General features: G+C 48.9%; 1 protein-coding gene across 1 annotated transcript in view; it reads right to left on the minus strand.

Annotated features, from left to right (window-relative positions):
- The window catches only part of LOC311595275 (uncharacterized protein), a 59,402-nt gene that overhangs the window by 16,387 nt on the left and 21,230 nt on the right, over nt 1–21,785 (minus strand). The window contains 3 exon segments of the mRNA XM_084777848.1: nt 14,005–14,102; nt 16,084–16,222; nt 17,854–17,931. Coding sequence (XP_084633974.1) covers nt 14,005–14,102; nt 16,084–16,222; nt 17,854–17,931 — 315 coding nt within the window.

The following is a 21,785-nucleotide window of genomic DNA, read 5'->3' on the forward strand; positions in this document are numbered from 1 at the left end:
TGAGGTTTTTTGGGGGGAGGGGGTGGTTCCAGACAGGGTTTTCCTGTGAAGCCTTGGCTGTCCTGGACTTGCTTTTTAGTCAAGGCTGGCCTTGAACTCACAGTGATCCGCCTGCCTCTGTCTCCCCAAAGGTCCATGGTTTCTAACTGTAGGGACCCACAAGGCCAATTTTCCTTGAGGAGAAGCCACATTACAGCTGAAACTGAAGACATGCCCATCTGACACTATTATTCAATCACACCGCAGGGCTTCAACAGACTTTTTTTTTTTTCCAACAGACTTTCAATTGCATCACTATCTGCTGCCCCGTGCGTACTCAGAAGCCTACGCAGCAGCTTTTCATCACTCGGGGACAATCAGCCATTGGAACTTGGAGAATTTTTCCTTTGTACATTTTACATTAGCTTGAAGCACACTGGAAGAGAGTGGAAAGTCACGCATTTTTGTGAAATTGAGGAAAAAGCTATCAGCCTCTTTATTTACGCAAAAGCAGAGAAATCTAAAAGGAAAGAAAATCAACCAAGGAACTTACTTGGGGCTCCTCCTGGTTTTATTGACCATTTACTCACTGAATACAAACAAAATGAAAACATGGTTTCCTGAGAGAGAGCAGAATACCGGAAGTCCCTAAAAGCCTCAGTCCCATTTGGCTTCTGCGGCCATTAGGTGCCATTTGTACTACGAAGGACCATGGCACATCTCAGAGCCCTGGGATCCTACGGGACCAGCATGGAAGTGCACAGGATGACAGGCCAGCAGGGTCTGGGTCTGGGCATTTTGTCTGCTACAATTAGGAGACTGCCTGTAAAACCCCCAGTGGCAGCTGTGAGGGTCAGGGAAGCAGACAGCTGGTTCCAAATCTGAGTGCAAGCTGATCTTAAAGTGACAACTGCACCCAATCTTCACAAAGCTGCCCTTCCCCATCCCTTGGCACAGAAATTACTGGAACAAACCTTTATAGGCCCAGTGAGTTACGTTGAGTTGCAAGGTTTGAGGAGAGATGTACGCACAGACAGACAGACATTGCTAAATAGATTTGAGGGCCAAAAAGGCTAATACAGGCTTTCTGGTTCTGTGAATCTTGGATGGGGGCGGGGTGGGGTGGGGTGAAGGGAAGATAACGATATTCAGAAGCATAAATGGAACCCTCTCTTCTTCTCTAAGCGGTTCTGGGGAGTGAACCCGGGGCCTCAGACATTCTGGGTGGGTGCTAAGTTGCATCTTTCTGCTTAAACCCCGAGTGAATTGGTGCGCCTGCTGCTGACCAGCCTGGCTGCTGAGCTTGCAGCCTTGAATCAGCAGCTCTGCGCAAGGCCAGCTATGGCCCTCCAACCAGCGCTTTCCACCCGACTCACGTAGGGAAAGATCACAACCACGCATTGTTCAACGTCCTACGGAACCCTCCTTTAAAGATAGGACAGAAGCAGCTGTGACATCATCTGACAACCTGGAGAAGGATCCCTGCAAAGTGCTCTCCTGCCATTGTTTTATTCCCAATTCCAAACCAGACGCGGTTTTGTATATAGCGCGGCTTTATTTTAAGTCAAAACAAGTTGCAGAACTACTAACAGGAAGTGCTCGGTGTGGACTTCCTGGAACATAATGTGTTTAGTTAGACAGAGTAGAGCTGTGAGGCTGAGACCCTCTAAAGGCCAGTCAGACATCGGGAAACTGAAATGAGGAGCAACAGGGTTTGCCAAGGTCTGCAAGAAATAACCGGGAGAATGAAGATCGAGTGATGGTTTTTCTTTCCTTCGATTCCCATTCTTCTGGGCTTCACAGACACAAACACTACGAGTTTAGTGACCTGTGGCCCGTGCTTGGTAAAAGTCGGTTTTATGTAACTGTCATCAGAGCAAAGGAAGAAATGAAGGCAGACGGAGAAGTTGAAGTGCTGAAGCCCAGGAGGCCACGTTGAGTAGCTGTCCGTTTACCAATGCATCTGTGAGGGACACCGCACGCTTGGCAGAGACGTAAGCCAGCCACATGCCTGCGCTTAGTCCCCTCTGAGCTGTGAGTGAATGTGGCTGGAGGAGAGGAGCCAGCATGCTGAGGCCAGGGAGAGGTAAAGCCGATGGCCATGGCCTTGGTAGCGCCTTCTCAGTAACCGTCTCTGAGATGCATATGGTGGGGACCAGCATGTTCTGCCCTGGAGACATTTTAAGTCTAATCAGATGATATGGGCTTAGGATGAAAAGATGTGTGTGCAGAAAGGAGGCACACATGCAGACATGGTGTACATGTGAAGTTTATCCTATGCACACCCGCAGACACAGTATATATGTGAAGTTTATCCTATGCACGCATGCAGACATGGCATATATGTGAAATTTATCCTATGCATGCATGAGACATGGTATACATGTGAAGTTTATCCTATGCACACATGAGACATGATATGTATGTGAAGTGAAAGGCATCATCACGGGAAGTGTTTTAGCATCTATCTCCTCAGTCTTTGTGGAGATGTAGCAAGTGCTCAATACCAAGCCCTTCCCTACACACAGGATGTGTCAGGATGTGTGAGGAACAGCAAGGGGCCACATGGCGGGCCAGAGAGAGTAAGGAGTGGAGTGTGAGGTCTGAGCAGTGGAGGTGATACTCTCAAAGGGACAGCCAGCAGCAGGTGATGCAGTGCTGGCACATGGATGGCATGGCAAAGGGACCCCACTCTTCACACGACACTAGGCTTGCTTAGGCTCTCTTCACCTCACACCACACGGAAGTCCACTCAGCTCCGTTCCTAACAAAGGGCACACACACACACACACACACACACACACACACACACACACACACCAGTGTGTGCACACATGTGCTGGGCCTGGTGGGGGCAGACAGTGAGAGCCCAACCACACCACACTCTGCCTCCCCTCCACTGTCCCACAAGCTGGTCTTGGGCCAACAGTGTGCTCTCCTGAGTGGCCTGGGACCCAGCTTTTCTCATATACAGTGGAGAGCACCTCCCGCTGTCTGTGAGAGGCTGGGAACAGAACTTCTCCCGCCAGCATCCAGCCTCTGCCCTGTTGGCATAACAACACTCTTGTGGACAGTGTAGAGTTTACCCTTGCTCATTCAGATGCTGATTTCTCTACCCCAACATCTGGTTTCAATCCAGACACTGCATTGTGATGTTTCTTCTAAGTATCTCCTGTCTCAAGTTTGTGAAAACATGTCACCATTTCTTCTCTGCGTTGCCAATAAAAGCCAACTACCCAGTGCTAAGCAATAACAGCGAATAGGGTGGGACATCCTGGTCCAGTGAGGGAAGTAGAAAGAACAGAAAGGAGAGGAAGGATGCAAGTGGGAGGCCTGGGGAAACACCAGGAGGAATGAGCCAGACTGAGGAGATGAGTAAAAAGCAAGTATAAAGTGGGAAATCTGAATAAGAGGAAACCACATTCGCTGGAGGTTTAGGATGGAGCATTCATTGCACAGCATTGTGTTCTAGGCTAATTAAATATATCACAGTCTCTCTGTGTAGTTATTTGGGTGTAAAGCTGGTTAAGGAGTAACCACTGACTGATTTACTGAAAGTATAAATCAATATTAAATATTAATAACCATTTTACACTGCCCTGAGGAGTCAAAGAGGAAGACTAAAAAGAGAGGCCTCTGTTGGCAAAATGCTATCACCTTGAAACTGAGAGAAAGACACATTGTGGTGTTTACAAGCCAAGGCTAAACAAAACTGGCGGGAGCTATGCACAGGTCATGGAGGTGGTCTCTCAGGCCAGGCCCAGAAAGTCGTGTGTATGTGTGTGTGTGTGTGTGTGTGTGTGTGTGTGTGTGTGTGTGTGTCTGTGTGTCTGTGTATGTGTCTGTGTGTGTTGTGTGTGTGTGTGTGTCTGTGTGTGTATGTGTGTGTGTGTGTCTCTGTGTGTATATCCTTCCATTGAGATGAGACATCCAAGGACCCCTGAACCTAGGCAATCCTGTGACTTACAAATGTAAAATGATGTCCTGGGATGACCAAACCCAGGCTTGGTCAGCTAGCTCATGCTACTGCCTAGAAGATGACCACTAGACACAGCAGCTGAGGTGTGACTACCTTATGGGGTGAGGTAGAGAGTGGAGTGAAAGAAGGTAGAAGAGGAGGAGGTTGAAAAACAGCTAAAAGAGGGAGGGAAGAGACAGACACCGCAGCTGATGGCTGAGAGGAGTCAGCCCACAGCTGAAAGCACCGCCTGGTTGAGCCCTAGAGGCCAGGAAAAGCCAGTCCAGCATTTGGCTTTTGCACACTGGGTCTGCCGCAGCAGGGGTGTGCAACCCTCTGCACTCCTGAAAAGGGTTCTTTATCAGGTATCATGGTCAGAGTAGACAGTACAGCTAAAAAGAAAGTGTCGGCATGGTGACGAACGCCTGTAATCCCAGTGCTCAGAGAGGCAGAGGCAGGCTGATCTCTGTGAGTGTGAGGCCAGCCTGGTCTACAAAGCAAGCTTAGTACAGCCAAGGCTACACAGAGAAACCCTGACTTAAAAAAACAAAATTAATTAATTAATTAATTCCCTATAACCACATAAAAAGCTGGGTACAACAGTGCATGCCTATGAGCCTAGCACTGGCGAAGGAGGTCTAGGATAATCCCTGGGCTCACTACTGGCCAGTCCAGCCCCATCAGAGATTCTATCTTAAAAAAAAAAATAAGATGGAAGGGCCGGGCAGTGGTAGTACACGCCTTAATATCAGCACTTGGGAGGCAGAGGCAGTGGATCGCTGTGAGTTCGAGGCCAGCCTGGTCTACAAAGTTATCCGGGATAGCCAAGGCTACACAGAGAAACCACGTCTTGAAAAACCAAAAAACCAAACCAAACAAACAAAAAGTAAGATGGAGAAAGTGATCCAGGAGGTGGTGACGGCGTGGTTCCTCTATGGCCTGACTGTGCTGCGGTGGTTGCTAAGAAGACCAAAGTAAAGCTGTTCTGGAGGAGTCTGAGGTGCAGGCGGAGGGCTGCAGCAAAGAACGCACACACATTGCACATACGAAGAGCTGCTGGTCAGCCTGAACCCCATCGCCGGCCCCTGGCTTCCCACCACCTGACGGCAAGTCTGCATGTGCGTCAAGAAGGCCTGGAAGCAGACGCCTCTAGGAGTGAAGGAGGTTCGGAAATTTGTCAACAAGGGCAAGAAAGGCGACACGCATGTTGACGATTGACGTGTACTGCCATCTTCCAACTATGTGCGAGGGCCAGAACTTGCCCTATGTCTATGTCCCCTGTAAGGCGGACGTAGGTGCAGCTCCAGGCTCCAAGCGACCCGCTTGCGGGATCATGGCAAAGCCCCATGGAGAACATCAGGCCAATGACAAGCACCTGGAGGAGACGCAGAGCCCGCTCCTCAGTGAGAGATTGGGCTGCGACCCACACCTGTTCCAGGAGCTGCTGGGCCGGCTGCAGGCTGCCCACCCTAACAGCATCCAACAGCTGCTCTCGGAGGTAGAGCCAGCATCTTTGCCATCTCCTGCTGAGCTTAGGTGAAGACGGCTCCAAGAATGCGGGGTAGAAGTAAAATGCTAAGGCGAAAAAAACAAAACACACAAAAAAACAAAAAAACAAGATGGAGAGCTACTTGGAAGCCTCCTGGCCCTCACAGGCTTGCACATACCCTCACAAAGCCAAACCAAACTAAGCCCCCAAAGCTTCTATCCTTGAACTTTTTCTAACCGCTTTACTTTCTGTTTCGGTCACTTCCCTCCCTGTTTTCCTGGTCCCCTAATTCAGATCTCACCTCTGCTTCTGGGCAAAGTGCCCCATTAATGCCCGTTCTGAGCTACACACCCGCTGGGCGGCAGGGGGAGGAGGGAGAGCGGGGAGGGGGTGGTGGGTGGAGGGGAAGGGAAAAGCACAGCACAACACAGCGCCTGCAGAACCAGCCTGGTCACCTGAGAAACCGCAGTGCACATCGCAGGCGCACTGGGACTTCGCAGGCCCATCTACAGGGGATTTGGGACTAAGAAATGTATGAGGTTTGGGGGATGGGCGCCTGCTGGAGGTAGCCCCTCCGTGCAATTGCTGTGAAAGGTGGGACTTGTCAAGAGGTAAATGGACCACAAGGCTCTGCCCTCAGGAGTAAGCTAGTATTCTCACGGAAGTGGGTTACTGATAGAAAGATTATTATGCGCACATGGGCTCCTGAGTCCTTCCCTCCATCCCTCCCTTTCACCATCTCTTTGTCTTTCACCTTCCTCCATGGGATGGTGGTGCATCAAGAGGTTCCTCCCCAGATGCAAGGCCCCTTGACCTTGAACCTCCAAGCCTTCAGAAGTGTGAGAAATGGGCTTCAGCCATTCCATTACCGCAGCACAAGGTGGACTGGCTCTGGGTGGCTAATACGCATGGGGCCAAGTCGCCCTCAGCTTTCCACACTAGGCCACCAGGGCCTTCAGTATTTCTTCTTGTGGCCACAGGCCACACACATTCTGTATGATCCCACAGACTTAGCTTCAGCACCACAAAGCAGCTAGGTCTCAAGTGAGTCTGGGGGGCGGGGCGGTGATTGGCATATTTGTTCAGTGACAGAGTATCTGGTTAGAAAAGGTGAGGGCCTGGGTTCCCGTCCCAGCATTGGGAACCAAAGCTAGCAGCATTGCTGACTCTCGCAGAGACTGCTGTGGTGGGCCACAGCCACAGGCCCAGCTTAGGAGGCTGAGGCAAGAAGGCCAGCCTGGGAAAGACTATCTAGTGAGACCCTTGTCTCAAAACCCAGTCCAACAATCGGATTCGTCCCAAGAATGTCCCATTGCCCCTAGGTTCCAGGACAGAGAAAATCCACCAGGGAACAGTATTTCAAGGGGAGGCAGTCTGCCGTGTGTCATGTCTATGACAAGGCAGCTGTGACAGAGAAGTCCTGACAGGTGCCACAGGGGGGCTGCTGTATAAAACACAGAAGCCAGGCAGTCTGTCCGAAACAGATCCAGGGTGGAGCTCCTAATTCAATACAGATGTCTGAACACCTGAGCTGAGCTGGTGCCTAGCCCCTGGTTCTCAAGCTAGGGTCTACGCCAGAAGTCCCTGGAGGATTGGCCCAAGACAGAGTTTGAGATTCAGGAAGTGACGAAGGCCTGGGGATTTGCATTCTGACAAACCCCAGGGTCACTGATCCAGGATCACTCAGCCATGTATCAAGCGCTGCCTCTCTAGCATCGGTGGGTTTTAGGGCTACTGCCCCAACTGTGTAAACAGCGACCCCCTGTGAGAGGGTCACCTGCTCGAGGACAGGTACGTGGGAGAAAAGTCCTAGGTGCTGACCTGCACTTGGTCATCAGCGAAGCTGACAGGAGCTTCAGCTTGCTGCAAAGTTACCATCTATGCCCTCTTATACCATCAGACTGACTCCTCAGCAGGCAAAGGCTAACCTCCATCTGCTAATCGCAAGGTCGCTGGGTGCCCACTGTTTGAAAGCAAAGCAATACCAAGGAGGTGACAGTGACCACTTAGCAGGTGAGCCGTATTTGGCTTTGGAGCAGAGGGGCCGCTTGGCTTGCCCTCCCACCACTGACATCTTGCCTGCTTCCCTGGGCTTGAGTGGAGACACGGCCACCCCACATGGGACAAAGCCTATTGGGAGTCACTCCTGGTCCACACAGTGAGGCCTAAGCGCATCACATCATGGGCACCATGGAAAGCCTAATTCAGAAGGCCATGGCGTGATGCTTACACCTCACTGGGCGCCGACTTCAGGACACACCAACGAGAATCTCGCCTCTAATCGAAACCGCATCGCGTGCCACATGGTTAGATAGTGTCATATGAGCACGCACGCCTGCTCCCTAGCACATACACACAAGTTGTGAAGGCACGTGACCGTGTCTCCAGGCGCATGTGCGGATCCAAGCTAGGCTGGTGCAGCCCCGTCTTTTTTTCTCTCCTTACCTGGACCATCCTCCACAGCTGCCAGTGCCCTCCCTGGATGGTTCTGCTTGTTGACAAGATGCTAGGGCCATTGCCTTGAATTCATTTTGAATTTAATTTCAGCTGTCGCTTTTTCCTCTTTTCATGTTTAAAAGAATCTTGCCTCATTTCAGTTTTATTTTTTCTCACCTTGCTGTGAACCGTCCCCTCCTCCTGGTGGCCTCCTGAGTCACCATGTGGAGCCCAGATGTGTGTGCCTTGCTCCTTCAGACCAAACAGGAGCTTGGCCTCCCCGTGGGCCAGGCCAGATTAAAGGCGGGGACTTTCTCACAGTTTGGTGCGAGCTGCATCAACCTCTGTATTGAAACTAATTTCAAATTCACCTGACTTTCCTCAGCAGGGGGGGTGAAGAGAAGCACAGCAGAAAGCGATTTGAGGAAGGCCTTTCAGGCTTAAAAGTCACTCTGTCTGATTTACTCCTACGTTTTGACATTGGAGGCTGGAAAGATGGCTCCATGGCTAGGAGTGTTCACTGCTGTTATATAGGACCAAAGGGCAGTTCCCAGCGCTGGCTGTGGCCCCAGCTCCAGGTGACTGACACTCTGTCCTGGCCTTCTCCTCAGGCACCCACATGCACACAAATAACAAAATGTATCCTTAAAAATAAACAAATGCAAGAAGTTTCCTACATGCACTGTCCTACAAATCTGGTGACCCCTAGTTGAGGGGAGATGGCACACAGCTAAGCAGGCCTATGGGCTTTAGACATACGCCACGTTTGGATCCAGGGCCAGTCTGTACCCGGTGGTTACCTGGTGACATGTGTGACCAGATTCTCCCATGATTCTTTTCCTGGCCTCTAAACTGAGTCTGCTAAAAATTTCAGGCACGCCACTGCCCAGGGTGAGAAAGCAGATTAACCAATCAGTGTCTGGTGTATCTCTGGAGCTGTTGTGGGTGGTGGCCTGCCAGGCTGGCCTCTCACTGCCTTCCTTGAGGACCAGGCTTCCAAACGTCGCTTGCCCAGAACGCTGTTCACTTTTCAGTTCATCCTCCAGAGTCTTTTCCCACAGTCCTTTAATTATTACAGGCGGTCCTTTAAATAGCCTCGTTTAAATTCGGAGCTTACAATAACTTTAGTATCCCGTAGGAAGCTGCTGAGTTCAAGTTGGGTGTGATGGTTGCAGGCCTGTCATCCTGGCACTCTCAGATAGCTAAGGCCAGGAGTTAGAAACCATGGAGTGGAGCAATGACTCGCCTTTAAAGTCAGTTGCTGTTTTAGCATACAGGACCCCCTTAGGTTCCCAGGACCCACTCACGGGTGTTTGTGTATCCGTTTCCAGAGGATCCGATGCCATCTTCTAGCCTCTACAGGCACTGCATGTACCTTGTGTCTACACTCATGCAGGCAAAACACTCAACACATATAGAATTTAAAAAATAAATCTAAAAAACTGGTTAATGACTTACATTGCATTAAAAGTACATATCTTGGGCTGGAGAGATGGTTCATCTGTTAATGCACTGATTGCTGTTGGCATATAAGCCACCTGCCTCTAGGTTGCTTAGCAGCCTCTGACGTCATCACTGCCATTGGACCCAGGATAAAAAGGACAAACCTGGCCACCTTGTCTCTCTCTTGCACTCCTCTCTGACCTCACTTGCACTCCCGCTAAGGGCGCTCCCTTCCCTTCCCCACCCTCTCTCTCCCACCGCCTCTCTGTCTCTGTGTCTCTCTACCCTCATGGCCCACTCAGGCCCTAACACTTCTCCCTTTCCTTCCCCCAGATAAATCTCTCCATATCATATCAGTTGCATGGCATATCATTTTTAATCCTAACAATTGCTCTTCCAGAGGACGAGGTTCAATTTCTAGCATCCACATGCCAGCTCATAACTGCCTGTAACTCCAGTTCCAGGGGGACCCAACACCTTCACACAGACACATATGCAGGCAAAACCACCAGTGCACATAAAACAAAAATAAATTATTAAAAACAAATACGTATGGGGGCTGGAGAGATGGCTCAGAGGTTAAGAGCACTGCCTGCTCTTCAAAAGGTCTTGAGTTAAATTCCCAGCAAGCACATGATGGCTCACAACCGTCTGTAAGGAGATATGGTGCCCTCTTCTGGTGTGTAGGTATACATGCAGGCAAAAACACTGTACACATAATAAATAAATCTTAAAAACCATTATTTAAAAAAAAATCACAAAAACAAATACATGCACAACATATCTTATCAGCAAAGCTGCTTTTTGCAGCAGGTGGAGACCTCTACAGAAATCCACAATGCAGTTAGCAACCACCCAGCCCCAGCGGATACATCTGCAACACAAGTCCTACAGCTAAGGCTCCGAGCATCACAGAACAGAAGATGGCGAGACTGCAAGAGCCAGAGGCCCAGGACGTCTGCTGCAAGACCGTGTCTTCTGCATTCGTCAGGGAGGCTGCAGTCATGAAACCTCAACAACATGGCCACCTAAACAAGACCCAAACGATGACAACACCAGTTCATGTGCCAACATAAGTGGGGGAACCTCACAAGGCCTCACCCTACAGCTATAGGTAATCAATAGCTTCCGGGAGAGGGATGGTAGGTCACTTGTCTTCCGCATAATGTGTCTATTTTTTTGTTGCTTCTGGTTTATATTAAGTTATTACACATTCAGAGTTAACAGGAGCCGCAAGAGACCCTTCCCTTCCTGGCAGAACCATGCGCTCACAATGTCAAAGTCAGCCGGGCCAATGGTTCCCCCTCCTCTTTGAGACAGAGTCTCTCTACACAGCCTGGCTCTCCTGGAACTCACGGAGATCCACCTGCCTCTGCCTTCCAAGTGCTGAGATTAAAGGCGTGCGCCAGTTGTCAGCAAGCAAAGGGAACTCCACTCATATTGATCTTAACTTTACTTCCCTGGCCATCTTCCCATGGTCCTCTTTCTGATCTCTGGAGCTACCAGGGATAAAGAAAGAACCAGGCAAGCTGTATATCAGACTATTGCCTTCGCTCCGGTGCCTACGACAGAATACCACAGGCTGAGTTGTTTAAATAGCAGAACCTGTTTTCTCATGGTTCAAGGGGAGGAAGTAAGAGAACAAGGAGCCACCAAGCAGGTCCTAGGGGACAAGCAGGTGGGGACAGGCATCTCCCCGCACTCCCACACACATGTGCTCACATGTAGAGGGGGAGAGCAAGCCCCCCAAGACTCCTCTTACGAGGACACTCATCACGACCTCACCTAAAGCCAATCATCTCCCACACACCTCCAAAGCCCATTGTAGATTGAAGATGAAAAAGATGGCGATTAGACATCTTCGATAGCTGCCTGTTTCTACCACTAATGGAAAAAGACATCCCTCCTGAACTGTAGGTAAGATTTGTTTTGTTTCAAAATTGCTAGAAGGGTCTGGAGTCTCCACTCAAGGGCCCATCTGTCCTCTCCAGCGAATGCTATTGGTAAGTAAATTAAACCATTGGCTGTAAATTAAACTCTCAGCCAAGTTCAGCTGTCTGACAGACTGCGCCCCCACCCCCAACACTGTCTGTGTAGCAAACTGAAAATGAAGTCTTTCTAGCGCCTGTGTGTGAGGCAGTCTTTCACAGGAGCATGGCTCAGCCCTGCTTGCAGGCTGCACAGAGTGGAAAGAATGTGTCTAAATACGTCATCTTCCCCTTGAGCTGAAATGGCTTTCCAGTAGAGAAGTGCAAAACACAACGGGTTAAACTAGTAAGATTATTTGAGCTGGGTATAGTGGCAGGTATCTACAATCCCAGCATTTGGGGAGCTGAGGCAGGAGGATTCCAAGTGTGAGGACAATCTAGGCTAGCTAGCAAGAGCCTATGTCAAAAAGAAAAGAAAAAAAAGAAGTCAAAGCTACTACAGCCACCTGTGGTGGAAGCAAACCTCCTCAGCAGCATTCATTCATTTTTATTACTAGCCTCAGAACAGCTGGTGCCAGGACCTGTTTGTGGTGGGCCCACTTACAAGGACCTTATTTATTTGTTTGTTTGTTTGTTTTGTTTGGGGGGTTGGAGGGTGTTTTTTGTTTTGTTGTTGTTTGGTGTTTGTTTGTTTGTTTTGAAACAGGGTTTCTCTGTGTGGCCCTGGCTGTCCCGGATTCACGCTGTAGACCAGGCTGCCCTTAAACTCTGAGCTCCACCTGCCTCTACCCTGAGTGCTGGGATGAAAGACCACCCTGTGCCACCACCATTTGACCTTACGAAGAAGACTCTTTGTTTGTTTTGTTTTTCAAAACAGGGTTTCTCTGTGTGGCCTTGGCTGTACTGGACTTACAATGTAGACCAGACTGTCCTCGAACTCACAGAGATCCGCCTGCCTCTGGCTCCTGGAGTACTGGGATTACAGGCAGGTGCCACCATGCCAGGCTATGAAGATCTTTTAAGCAAATGTTGTCGTTGTACCTCCAAGAGGAAGCCACTCAGGGAAGCCCCTGCCCAAACCACCTGCTGGGGAGCAAAGTCAAAAGTCAAGCTCGGATTTCCTTCCCTAGGACTGGGCTTCTTCATCGCCATAATGAACTTGTATTCATTAAACTCAGCGAGTAAAACTGAAATAGCATCGGCCCAGGGCACCCCAGACATGCATCAGAGTCCACGCTGAGTCATGAGATCTTTCAGTCTTTAATATGCAAACTGTGGCCCTTTGACTGTACAGAGAGGCTCCTTAGCATCCTATCCCCTCACCTGGAGGGAATGGGGGTGCACAGGGCAGCAGGGTCGGATGGGGATGGAGGCCTGTGGCGGATCAGATCACCAGCCCTATGTCCTCAGCAGAGCTGAGCACTAGACAGAGGCAGGGCAGAGCATCTCACTGAGGCAGCGAGCAGCTGCATGCCCCATCAAAAACACGGTCCCCCTGAGATCACAAGAGGTGTGTGTGTGTGTGTGTGTGTGTGTGTGTGTGTGTGTGTGTGTGTGTGTGTGTGTGTGTGTGTGCTCGTGCAGTGCCCATGGGGGTCAGGTGGTGTCAGATCCCCTGGAGTGAGAGTCACAGGCAACTCTGAGCTCCTTGATGTGGGTGCAGGAGCGGCCTCCTGGAAAAGCAGCAAGTTCTCTTAACCACTGAGTGGCTTTCCATCCCCAACACGGCTTTCTGAATTGCTTGCACTGTGACTTTTCAGAATAAAAAATGAATAATTTCCTTTCACTCCAGTTGGTCATTGTGGTTTGAATGTGACGCGTCCCCCAGAGACTCTCATGCTGCAGGTTGGTCCTCATTCCCCCGCTGCTAGCATCACTGGGAAGGCTGTGGGTCCTCCGAGAAAGTGACGCCTGGCTGTTGGAAGTGTGTTCCCCAGGAATGGGCCTTTGAAGGTTCTTCCCCTGAGTCCAGCTGCTTTCGGCTTCCAGTTCAGGCGCGATAGATGCCACCACACTACATGCTTCCCAGGGGAGAGCACCATGCCCTCTGTGCCGTGGTGGACCGAGTGTCACAATCAGCATGTGCTCTGGTCCATTTCATCCAGTGTTCTGGTCATAGTGATGTAAGCCGGTTATCTTGCCAATCTCCCTCCCTCAGCTGTCTCAGTCGCATGATTCTTCTCCCAAGATGCACCAGGAATCAAGAATGACTTTTTGTTGTATATTCTTCAATTCCTTTCCTTTCTTTTTTTCTTTTTTGTTGTTTGTTTGTTTGTTTGTTTGTTGAGACAGAGTTTCTCTGTGTAGCCTTGGCTGTCCTGGACTTACTTTGTACACCAGGCTGACCTCAAACACAGAGATCTGCCTGCTTCTGCCTCCTGAGTGCTGGGATTAAAGGTGTGCACTACCATGCCTGACACCAGTTACTTTCTTAAATGGCTATTTTACTGCTAAATTAAAGCAACAAAAAAGCTTGAAATGTGATAGACATGAAATATTTTTTCCTCAATATAAATAAAAATTTGCATTGAAAAATTTATTTTTTGGGGCTGGAGAGATGGCTCAGAGGTTAAGCACACTGACTATTCTTCCGGAGGTCCTGGGTTCAATTCCCAGCAGCCACACAGTGGCTCACAACCATCTATAATGTGATCTAATGCCCTCTTCTGACAACCAGATATACATGCAGGCAGAGTACTGTATACATAATAATAAATAAATCTTAAAAAAGAAAAGAAAAATTCATTTTTCATCCCAGGAGGAACTCTTACCTGTGTCCCCTGGCACGTCCCGCAGTCCTGCTCACCAGCCAGCACCCTGGTCTCCTCTCTCCTGGAAGCAGCTGGAGGCCACGGCCTCGGATTCATCACTAGGGAGATACTGGAAGGTTATCAACAGCCAAATTTGTAATTATATAAATGTTCATTACCCGGTATGCTGGAAAGTGTGAGTTCATGGAGGGATAGGCTGCTTAAGGCTGAAAATCCAACTCAGCGTTTGAGCCTATGAGCTTTTCACCTGCCTGAGATTTACTTTTAAATACCAGCATTCACTTATATAATTGGTATATGCAAGTGATAACAGATATTTTTATTTACAGAGCTAGGTGTGTCATTCTACACGCGAATCCCACTGCCCAGGCAGCTTACGAGCAAGGGCACAAGTTTAAGAGAAGCCTTCAGACACTGCATAGAGAGACCTTGAACAGCAGGGTGTTGTGGCGCACGCCTTTAATCCCAGCCCTCGGAGGCAGAGGCAGGAGGATCGCTCTGAGTTGGAGGCTAGCCTGGTCTACAAAGGGAGTCCAGGACAGCCAGGGCTACACAGAGAAACCGCGTCTCAGAAAACAAAAATGCTTGTAGTGATAGCGCAGAGGTTGGTAGCAGCTCACAAGTGTGAGGTCAGTCTGGGCAACCTATTGAGACTTTGCCTCAGAATGTGTTTTGTTGCTGCTGTTGCTGCTGTGTTTTTATTTATTTTATTTTTTTAGTTTTTCGAGACAAGGTTTCTCTGTGTAGCTTTGGCTGTCCTGGACTCACTTTGTAGACCAGGCTGGCCTCGAACTCACAGCGATCCACCTGCCTCTGCCTCCCAAGTGCTGGGATTACAGGCGTGCACCACCACGCCCAGCTCAACTGCTGCGTTTTTAATAGGGAGCTGAGGATGTTGCTTGTGAATATGGGTTCAACTGAAAGCTCCAGGTGTAAAAAAAAAAGATACCACTGCGGTGTGTGTGTGTGTGTGTGTGTGTGTGTGTGTGTGTACATGTATACAGGTGCATCTGAAGGACAAAAGTCAACATCAGGCCTGCCTCAGTCACTCTCCACCTTACTTTTTAAACTTGGGTCTCTCAGTGCCCAGAAGCTAGCCTGGCTGGGCACTGAGCCTTGTGGATCCTCTGCCCCTGTCTCCTTGGTGTGTGGATTCCAGGCTCTGATCCACGCCTGGCTTTTGCATGGACACTAGAGATTAAACTCTAGTCCTCAACAACTTTCGAGCTCCACATTGCTCTTTTTTAAAACATAAATAATCACTAAGGGGCAAGAACAGCTTTGACGGCAGACACACATCTAATCGGACCTTGGAAACTGCACATTTTGCCTTCACACAAAGGTGTGTTCTACAATGAAAACAGTTTGTGTACTCTTAACTCCTACAGAGTTTAAGCCCGTTGCCTGAGGCACATGGCTTGGGGTGGGGGTGGGGGAGGCACATGGCTTCCATACCCCCCCCTCCCATGGCTAGTTCTTTCAGAAAGATTTACAGCCTATGAGTTCCCACAGACTTCAGTCCTGATGACAGACAGATGATGGCTCAGTGTGAGAAGCTACCATGTGTCAGGTCTGCCTTCCTGAAGCTCATGAAGCAACCTTGCAGCCGCCTTCAGGGCATTGCACCCACAGACACAGGTGAAGGATCCTTCCCTCCGACGATCCACCCATTTGTCACAAGCATGCGTGCTCAATTCTTAGCCAGAACCAAATAGCCAATAGTTACCAAAATGAATTTTTTCACTCTGGTGAGAGAGGCGGGAAGCCCTGGCAAGATCCAGGGGAAAATTCTGTAACTCTCCTCGCGGGACCCAGTGCCCACAGGGCCAACTCTGGTGCCTCAGCAGCAGAAAGGAGAACATCACCGAAGTTAACACAGGTCTCCTCGTGTTCATCTTGTCACCTTTGTGGTGTTAATACAGTTATTAGAAATCAATACAGCTTTTAAATCTCTAACCACAGCTGTCTTGAGAGCTCAGCCCAGGAGAAAAACAGACCACTCGTTGCTTCCTAGAAGTGCCTCCTAAAAATAACAGAAAATCCCCAATAGGGGTGGGGAAGGAGAAGAAATATACAAACACTTAAATTTTATCTTCTGGAGCTTTTCTTTCATTTCCGCTCCAAGAGTTTCCTCCTGAACCAGCTTCCAGAAATCCTCACAGTCGCTCACGGTCTTCAAGAGTCCACATTTGGTCAGCTTGTTTTGCAACCCTATAATCTTATTTTCAAAGGGAATGGGTATATAGATAAATACATTCTGCATAATAACATTTTGTTTGACTTCATTTGTTTGTTTGTTTGAGGCAGTCTCTCTCTGTAACAGTCCTGGCTGTTCTGGGACTCATTAAGTAGATCAGGCTGACCTCGAACTCACAGAGACCAGCCTGCCTCTGCCTTCTGAGAGCTGGGATTAAAGCCACATGCCACAGTTCCCGGAGGCTACAAAAGGACACTTTTAATGGCAAATTTTAAGTCAGAACATGAGTTGAAATCCTGTTTCTAAACACCGAAGTACAATTGCTGGGTTTCTTTGGCTTAACTCAGCTCAGGCTAACTGTCCTGAGAGGGACACACTCTTGAAGCCTTTGGTCTCTAAATTTTATGCATTCGTTTACATTTCAAAGCATCAGAAGAAGACAGACAGTCTGACTTCTTTCTTTCTTTCTTTCTTTCTTTTTTTTTTTTTTTTTTGGTTTTTCGATACAGGGTTTCTCTGTGTAGCCCTGGCTGTCCTGGACTCGCTTTGTAGACCAGGCTGGCCTCGAACTCACAGCGAGTGATCCACCTGCCTCTGCCTCCCGAGTACTGGGATTAAAGGTGTGTGCCACCACTCCCGGCAACTTCTTTCTTTTTTAAAGCTAATTAGTAGCAGACTGGGAGTGCAGGGAAGAGGGCTGGTCTGAAGGCACGAGAGGAAACAAGCTTCTAGCATCACCAAGTCCGCTGTGACCACAGCCCTCCACCTTAACGGTCACATTGGAGTTTGCCATTTGCCGTAAGGCACAATACACTGCTTTCCACTTTAGCAGAAAGGAGGCCTCAGGCCTCTTCCTCTTTCAAATATAATTCTGCTTTATAGATGCTGGGGCCCGTCTCTAAGGAGTCTCCGCACATGGAAGAACAGCCTCCTCCAACACTGGCACGCTTTAAGACAGAGGCTAGGGGATCTCTGTGAGGCCAGCCTGGTCTACAGATTGAGTGCAGGATAGCCAAGGCTACAAGAGAAACCCTGTCTTGGAAAAACAAAAAGCAAACAAACACTGGCTGGAGAAGCCTCTCCGGGACTTAGAAAAGGCAAAAGTGCTCATTTACATATTCTTACATATTCTAAGCGGCTTTTATACTAAGCCCATCATCAAGCAACTAAATCCTTAGTTGGCGAAAAGGCCACCCCAACACCGTTTTTTGGTGCAGACACTAACAGCTGGGCTTGAGGTAAGAGAATCTCTCCTCAAAGCTGACAGACAGAGAGCTTAGCTGGAGTTCATGGTACGAGAGGTTTGGTTTGATTTGGGTTTGGGTTTGGTCTGATCTGCAGGAGACTGAGCAGGCCTAAGATTTTAATAAATCCAAGAATAAAATAAAATCGGCCATGCACTGCCCTCCTCAAGCCTTTAGAGGCAGCCCCTGAGAGGCCCAGGGGTGTGTAGAACTTGAGTGTGCTGGATCTCCCTCCGCCCAGCTTCTCGGCAAGTATTTGGCTGTTGTCTCTGGTAGAGCATCTTATGGCAAAGGCCTACTGGCCACAGCAGGGAACCCGGTCCCCCTTTCCTGGCCCTTTGGGGTACACAATGCGCTCCTGCTTAGAGGACTACATGCGGGGGCGGGGGTGGGGGACACCTGTCTTACCAGGTAGGCGTTGGACCTTGGAGGGAACCCGGTTGAGGCCTTGGGCGGGGATGCTGACGACTGGGCCTCGGACTGTGCCTGCAAACAAGCAAAGAGAAGTGGTGAGCCAAGCCAGAAGTGGCTGGAACAAAGCCTTGGGCAAAGGAGAAGTAAACAGGCAGCCACAGGAAGCCATTAAGCAGAGTAGGCGCTAATGAGCGCACTGCGGGGGTGCCCAGAGCACCCGCCCCGCCAAAACCACCGGGACTGCCTCGCCTAGCAATTTGGAGCCCAGAGTCCTGCTGACAGGCCATAAACCTGTTTGTAGTCGCCACCGGTTCCCCCTTCAAGTTTGTGTCCTTAGGGGTGAGAAGGAAGGGCCTTCGGATGCTGTGATCTCAGAGCACACAGTAGCAGGGGAGGGGGAGCAGAGGTGCTCGCAACTCCAAGGTAAAGGACTGCCTGCTGCCCGACCCCCCATTCCCCCCACCCACCCACCCCCACCCCTGTCTCCCTCAACACACACACCCTCGGCTAGCCACAGTGGGAAACCAGGGATGTTCAGCCCAGCCTCCAGAGACTTTTTAAAAGCAGTCATTTGACTTCCTAAATGCTTCTCAGAGGCTCTCCAAGTTGTAAACCTTGCTTCCAAGTTGCTCAAACGAGAGCAGTGGCTTGTCTGAGATAACTTCATAATGCTTCCCGCTGAGCGGGTGTCCTTCCATGCCCAGGGTGGGTCCCAGCCTCCTGCAGATGCTGCAAGAGCGGCCCTACTCTCTGTGAGCATTCCGAGCATCCTGGGGAATGCTGGTCCTCGCAACTTCTTTTCCTTGCAGCAGCGACACCCAGCGGCCACCCCTCGCACATGCCATTCCAGGTCCTGGTACCCAGAGCCTAGGGCAACCCCGCAGGTCATTTCCCCAGACCACACACAGAGAGGGGCTTAGGAATTCCCGTCTTGGATGGTTCAGGAAGTGTGTGGGAAAGCCAGCTGAGGGCAAGTTTCAGGATGGCGCTAGATGTTTATGCAGATGTTCTCTTAGCATCGCCTAGAATTTGTTTATGATCCTTTTTGGGAAGACGAGGTTGTATCAGATAAGTGGATACCTTAGTCAAATGTGAACAGCCACGGCACATCACTTTAAATAACTCTAGTAGGAACTTTGGTGAAGAGTGGGTGTCTTCCTACTAATAGCCTACCGTCCCCTGAGTGAGTGTGTGCACGTGTGTCTTCACTTCCAGCATTCCTGTCAATTCATTTTGCTTAATAAAAATAAGTTCAAAGATATTTTCATTTGTATATTTGACATGCCGGGCACTGAACATTAGGACAGCATATTACTAGTTTATCATGAAGTTTCTGACACATTGAGTTTAATTAAACTAGAACCAAAACACTGGAATTAATAGAGGACAGCACACACACACACACACACACACACACACGCACGCACGCACGCACGCACGCACTCACTCACGCGCACACACACACTTTTGGCTCTGGATCTACAACTTCCCCACTTCTTGAGTTCAATACCTTCTTCAGCCTTTAGCGCAGCTAGGAGACCCAGCTCCTGATAATTTTAGTTAAAACATCACAGTATGTGTGAATTAGTTTGTAATAAGTCAGACTGGTCAGAAATCTTAAAATCTCACAGACTCTCCACCTCCATGCAGACTTTATAGTATCCGTACTGTCCCGTTGTCCACTACTGTTGAATATTACATTTGGCCAGGGAGGAACAGACAGATTAACCACCCAAGAGAAGGGTGTGAACCCCACTTTCCCCCTTTCCTTCTCTTTCTTTGGACACATGGGTTTGCAGGTTCCTTTTGCACGCATTGGGAGGGCCCTCTCAGACCGTGCAGGGCGGTCTCCTGGCAACCAACTCACTCACAACAGCTTCCCAGAATGCCCCACTTCAGACCCTCAACCTTAAAAGAAATTCAGTAGCCTGGTGGTTTGTCCACTTATGTTTGGAATCGGAATTCCCAAGGCCCCTATACCTTACCTCTTAATTCACCTCCAGGGAACACACCTGGGGGGAAAAGCTAAAGCCATCCACAGGGTGATGAAAATTCAATTACTGTTGGAAATTTCAACTCACAGCTGTTATAAATTAGAGTATCTATATGCTATATATTTTTAAAAGATCCTAACTTTTTAAAAAATATTTATTTATTTGTTTGTTTAATATGTATAGTGTTATGCCTGCATGTACACCTGTAGGCCAGCAGAGGGTAGCATATCACATTGTAGATGGTTTGTAAGCCACCATGTGGTTGCTGGGGATTGAACTCCGACCTCTGGAAGAGAAGTCAGTGCTCTTAACCTCTAAGCCATCTATCCAGCCCCTATATGCTATATTTTTATAAACTAAATTCTATAATACAAAGTTTGGTTTGTTCAATACATATTTTTTGAGGGGTGTTATTCGGGGTTTTTGTGTTTTATTTGTCTGTTTAGTTTCAAGACAGGGCTTACCTGTGTAGCCCTGGCTGTCCTGGAACTCTCTCTGTAGACCAGCCTGCCTCTGCCTCCCAAGGGCTAGGATTAAATGTGTGTCCTGGCTCTTTGAATACTTTAAGAAAATCTTTCCCACAGGCACACAGAAAGAAATCTGTAACTATAATTTTTTTAAAAATATCTTTTTAAGCTGTGGTAAATTGTCCAAAACTTGGAAAAGGGTAGAGAAGGGGGTCTGAGGTGGAGAGAAAGGTAGGAAGGTGGAGGATTCGCTGCAGAGACGTTCTGCTGCAGAGGGACGAGGAGTGCTTCCTCTTTCAGACCTCAGGGTTGGTCCCGGCAGCCACCACAGGCAGCTCACAACCCTCCAGCTCCTGGAAATCGACACCTTCTTCTGGCCTCAAAGAAAATCATGCATGCACATACTCACACATGCATAGACACACTCACACATGCATGCATACACTCACACATGCATAGACACACTCACACATGCATAGACACACTCACACATACATAGACACACATGTATAGACACACTCACACATGCATAGACACACACATGCATAGATACACTCACACATGCATAGACACACACACACATGCATAGATACACTCACACATGCATAGATACACTCACACATGCATAGACACACTCACACATGCATGCATACACTCACACATGCATAGACACACTCACACATGCATGCATACACTCACACATGCATAGACACACTCACACATGCATAGACACACTCACACATACATAGACACACATGTATAGACACACTCACACATGCATAGACACACACATGCATAGATACACTCACACATGCATAGACACACTCACACATGCATAGACACACTCACACATGCATAGATACACTCACACATTCATACACACACACACACACACACACACACACACACACACACACGAATGCATACAAAATCTTTTTAAAAGCTAGAAGTCTAGAAGGCAACTCTAGGATGTCAGGTAGACAGGTGGGCTCTTTAACCTGTCCATAAAGCAGGGGTCTGTGGTGAGACTCCTGACCTACTACTGACTTAAATGGAACTCTGAGCCCTCACTGGAACTTCAGCTAAGGTCAGGGATGAAGATGTCTTTCCAACAAAAAGACACACCCACAGGCTCTGGTCTGAGGTCGGGTAGGATGATAGCCTGTTTTACGTTATTGGCAAGTATGTTTCAGCCTGTCTCTGTTGACCAGGCAATTCTTCATACACCATCTCCTCTTCTCAGTTTCATTAGTTCTTTGAAGCTCTTGTACAATGCATTTGAACCATGTTTACCTCTCCTCCAGTGTCTTTCAGGTTCATCCCCCACCCCCTTTCTACCCACCCAACTTTCTGGTTTTGTTGCTGTTGTTGTTGTTGTTGTATGTTTAACTCCTCAAGGACAGTTTATGCTGTTCATATGCTCTTAGATGTGTGGCCTTCGCTGGAAGGTGGCCAACCCACCAGA

Source organism: Acomys minous (assembly GCF_964271855.1).
Source record: "Acomys minous genome assembly, chromosome: 3".
In the NCBI taxonomy this organism is placed as follows: Eukaryota; Metazoa; Chordata; class Mammalia; order Rodentia; family Muridae; genus Acomys; species Acomys minous.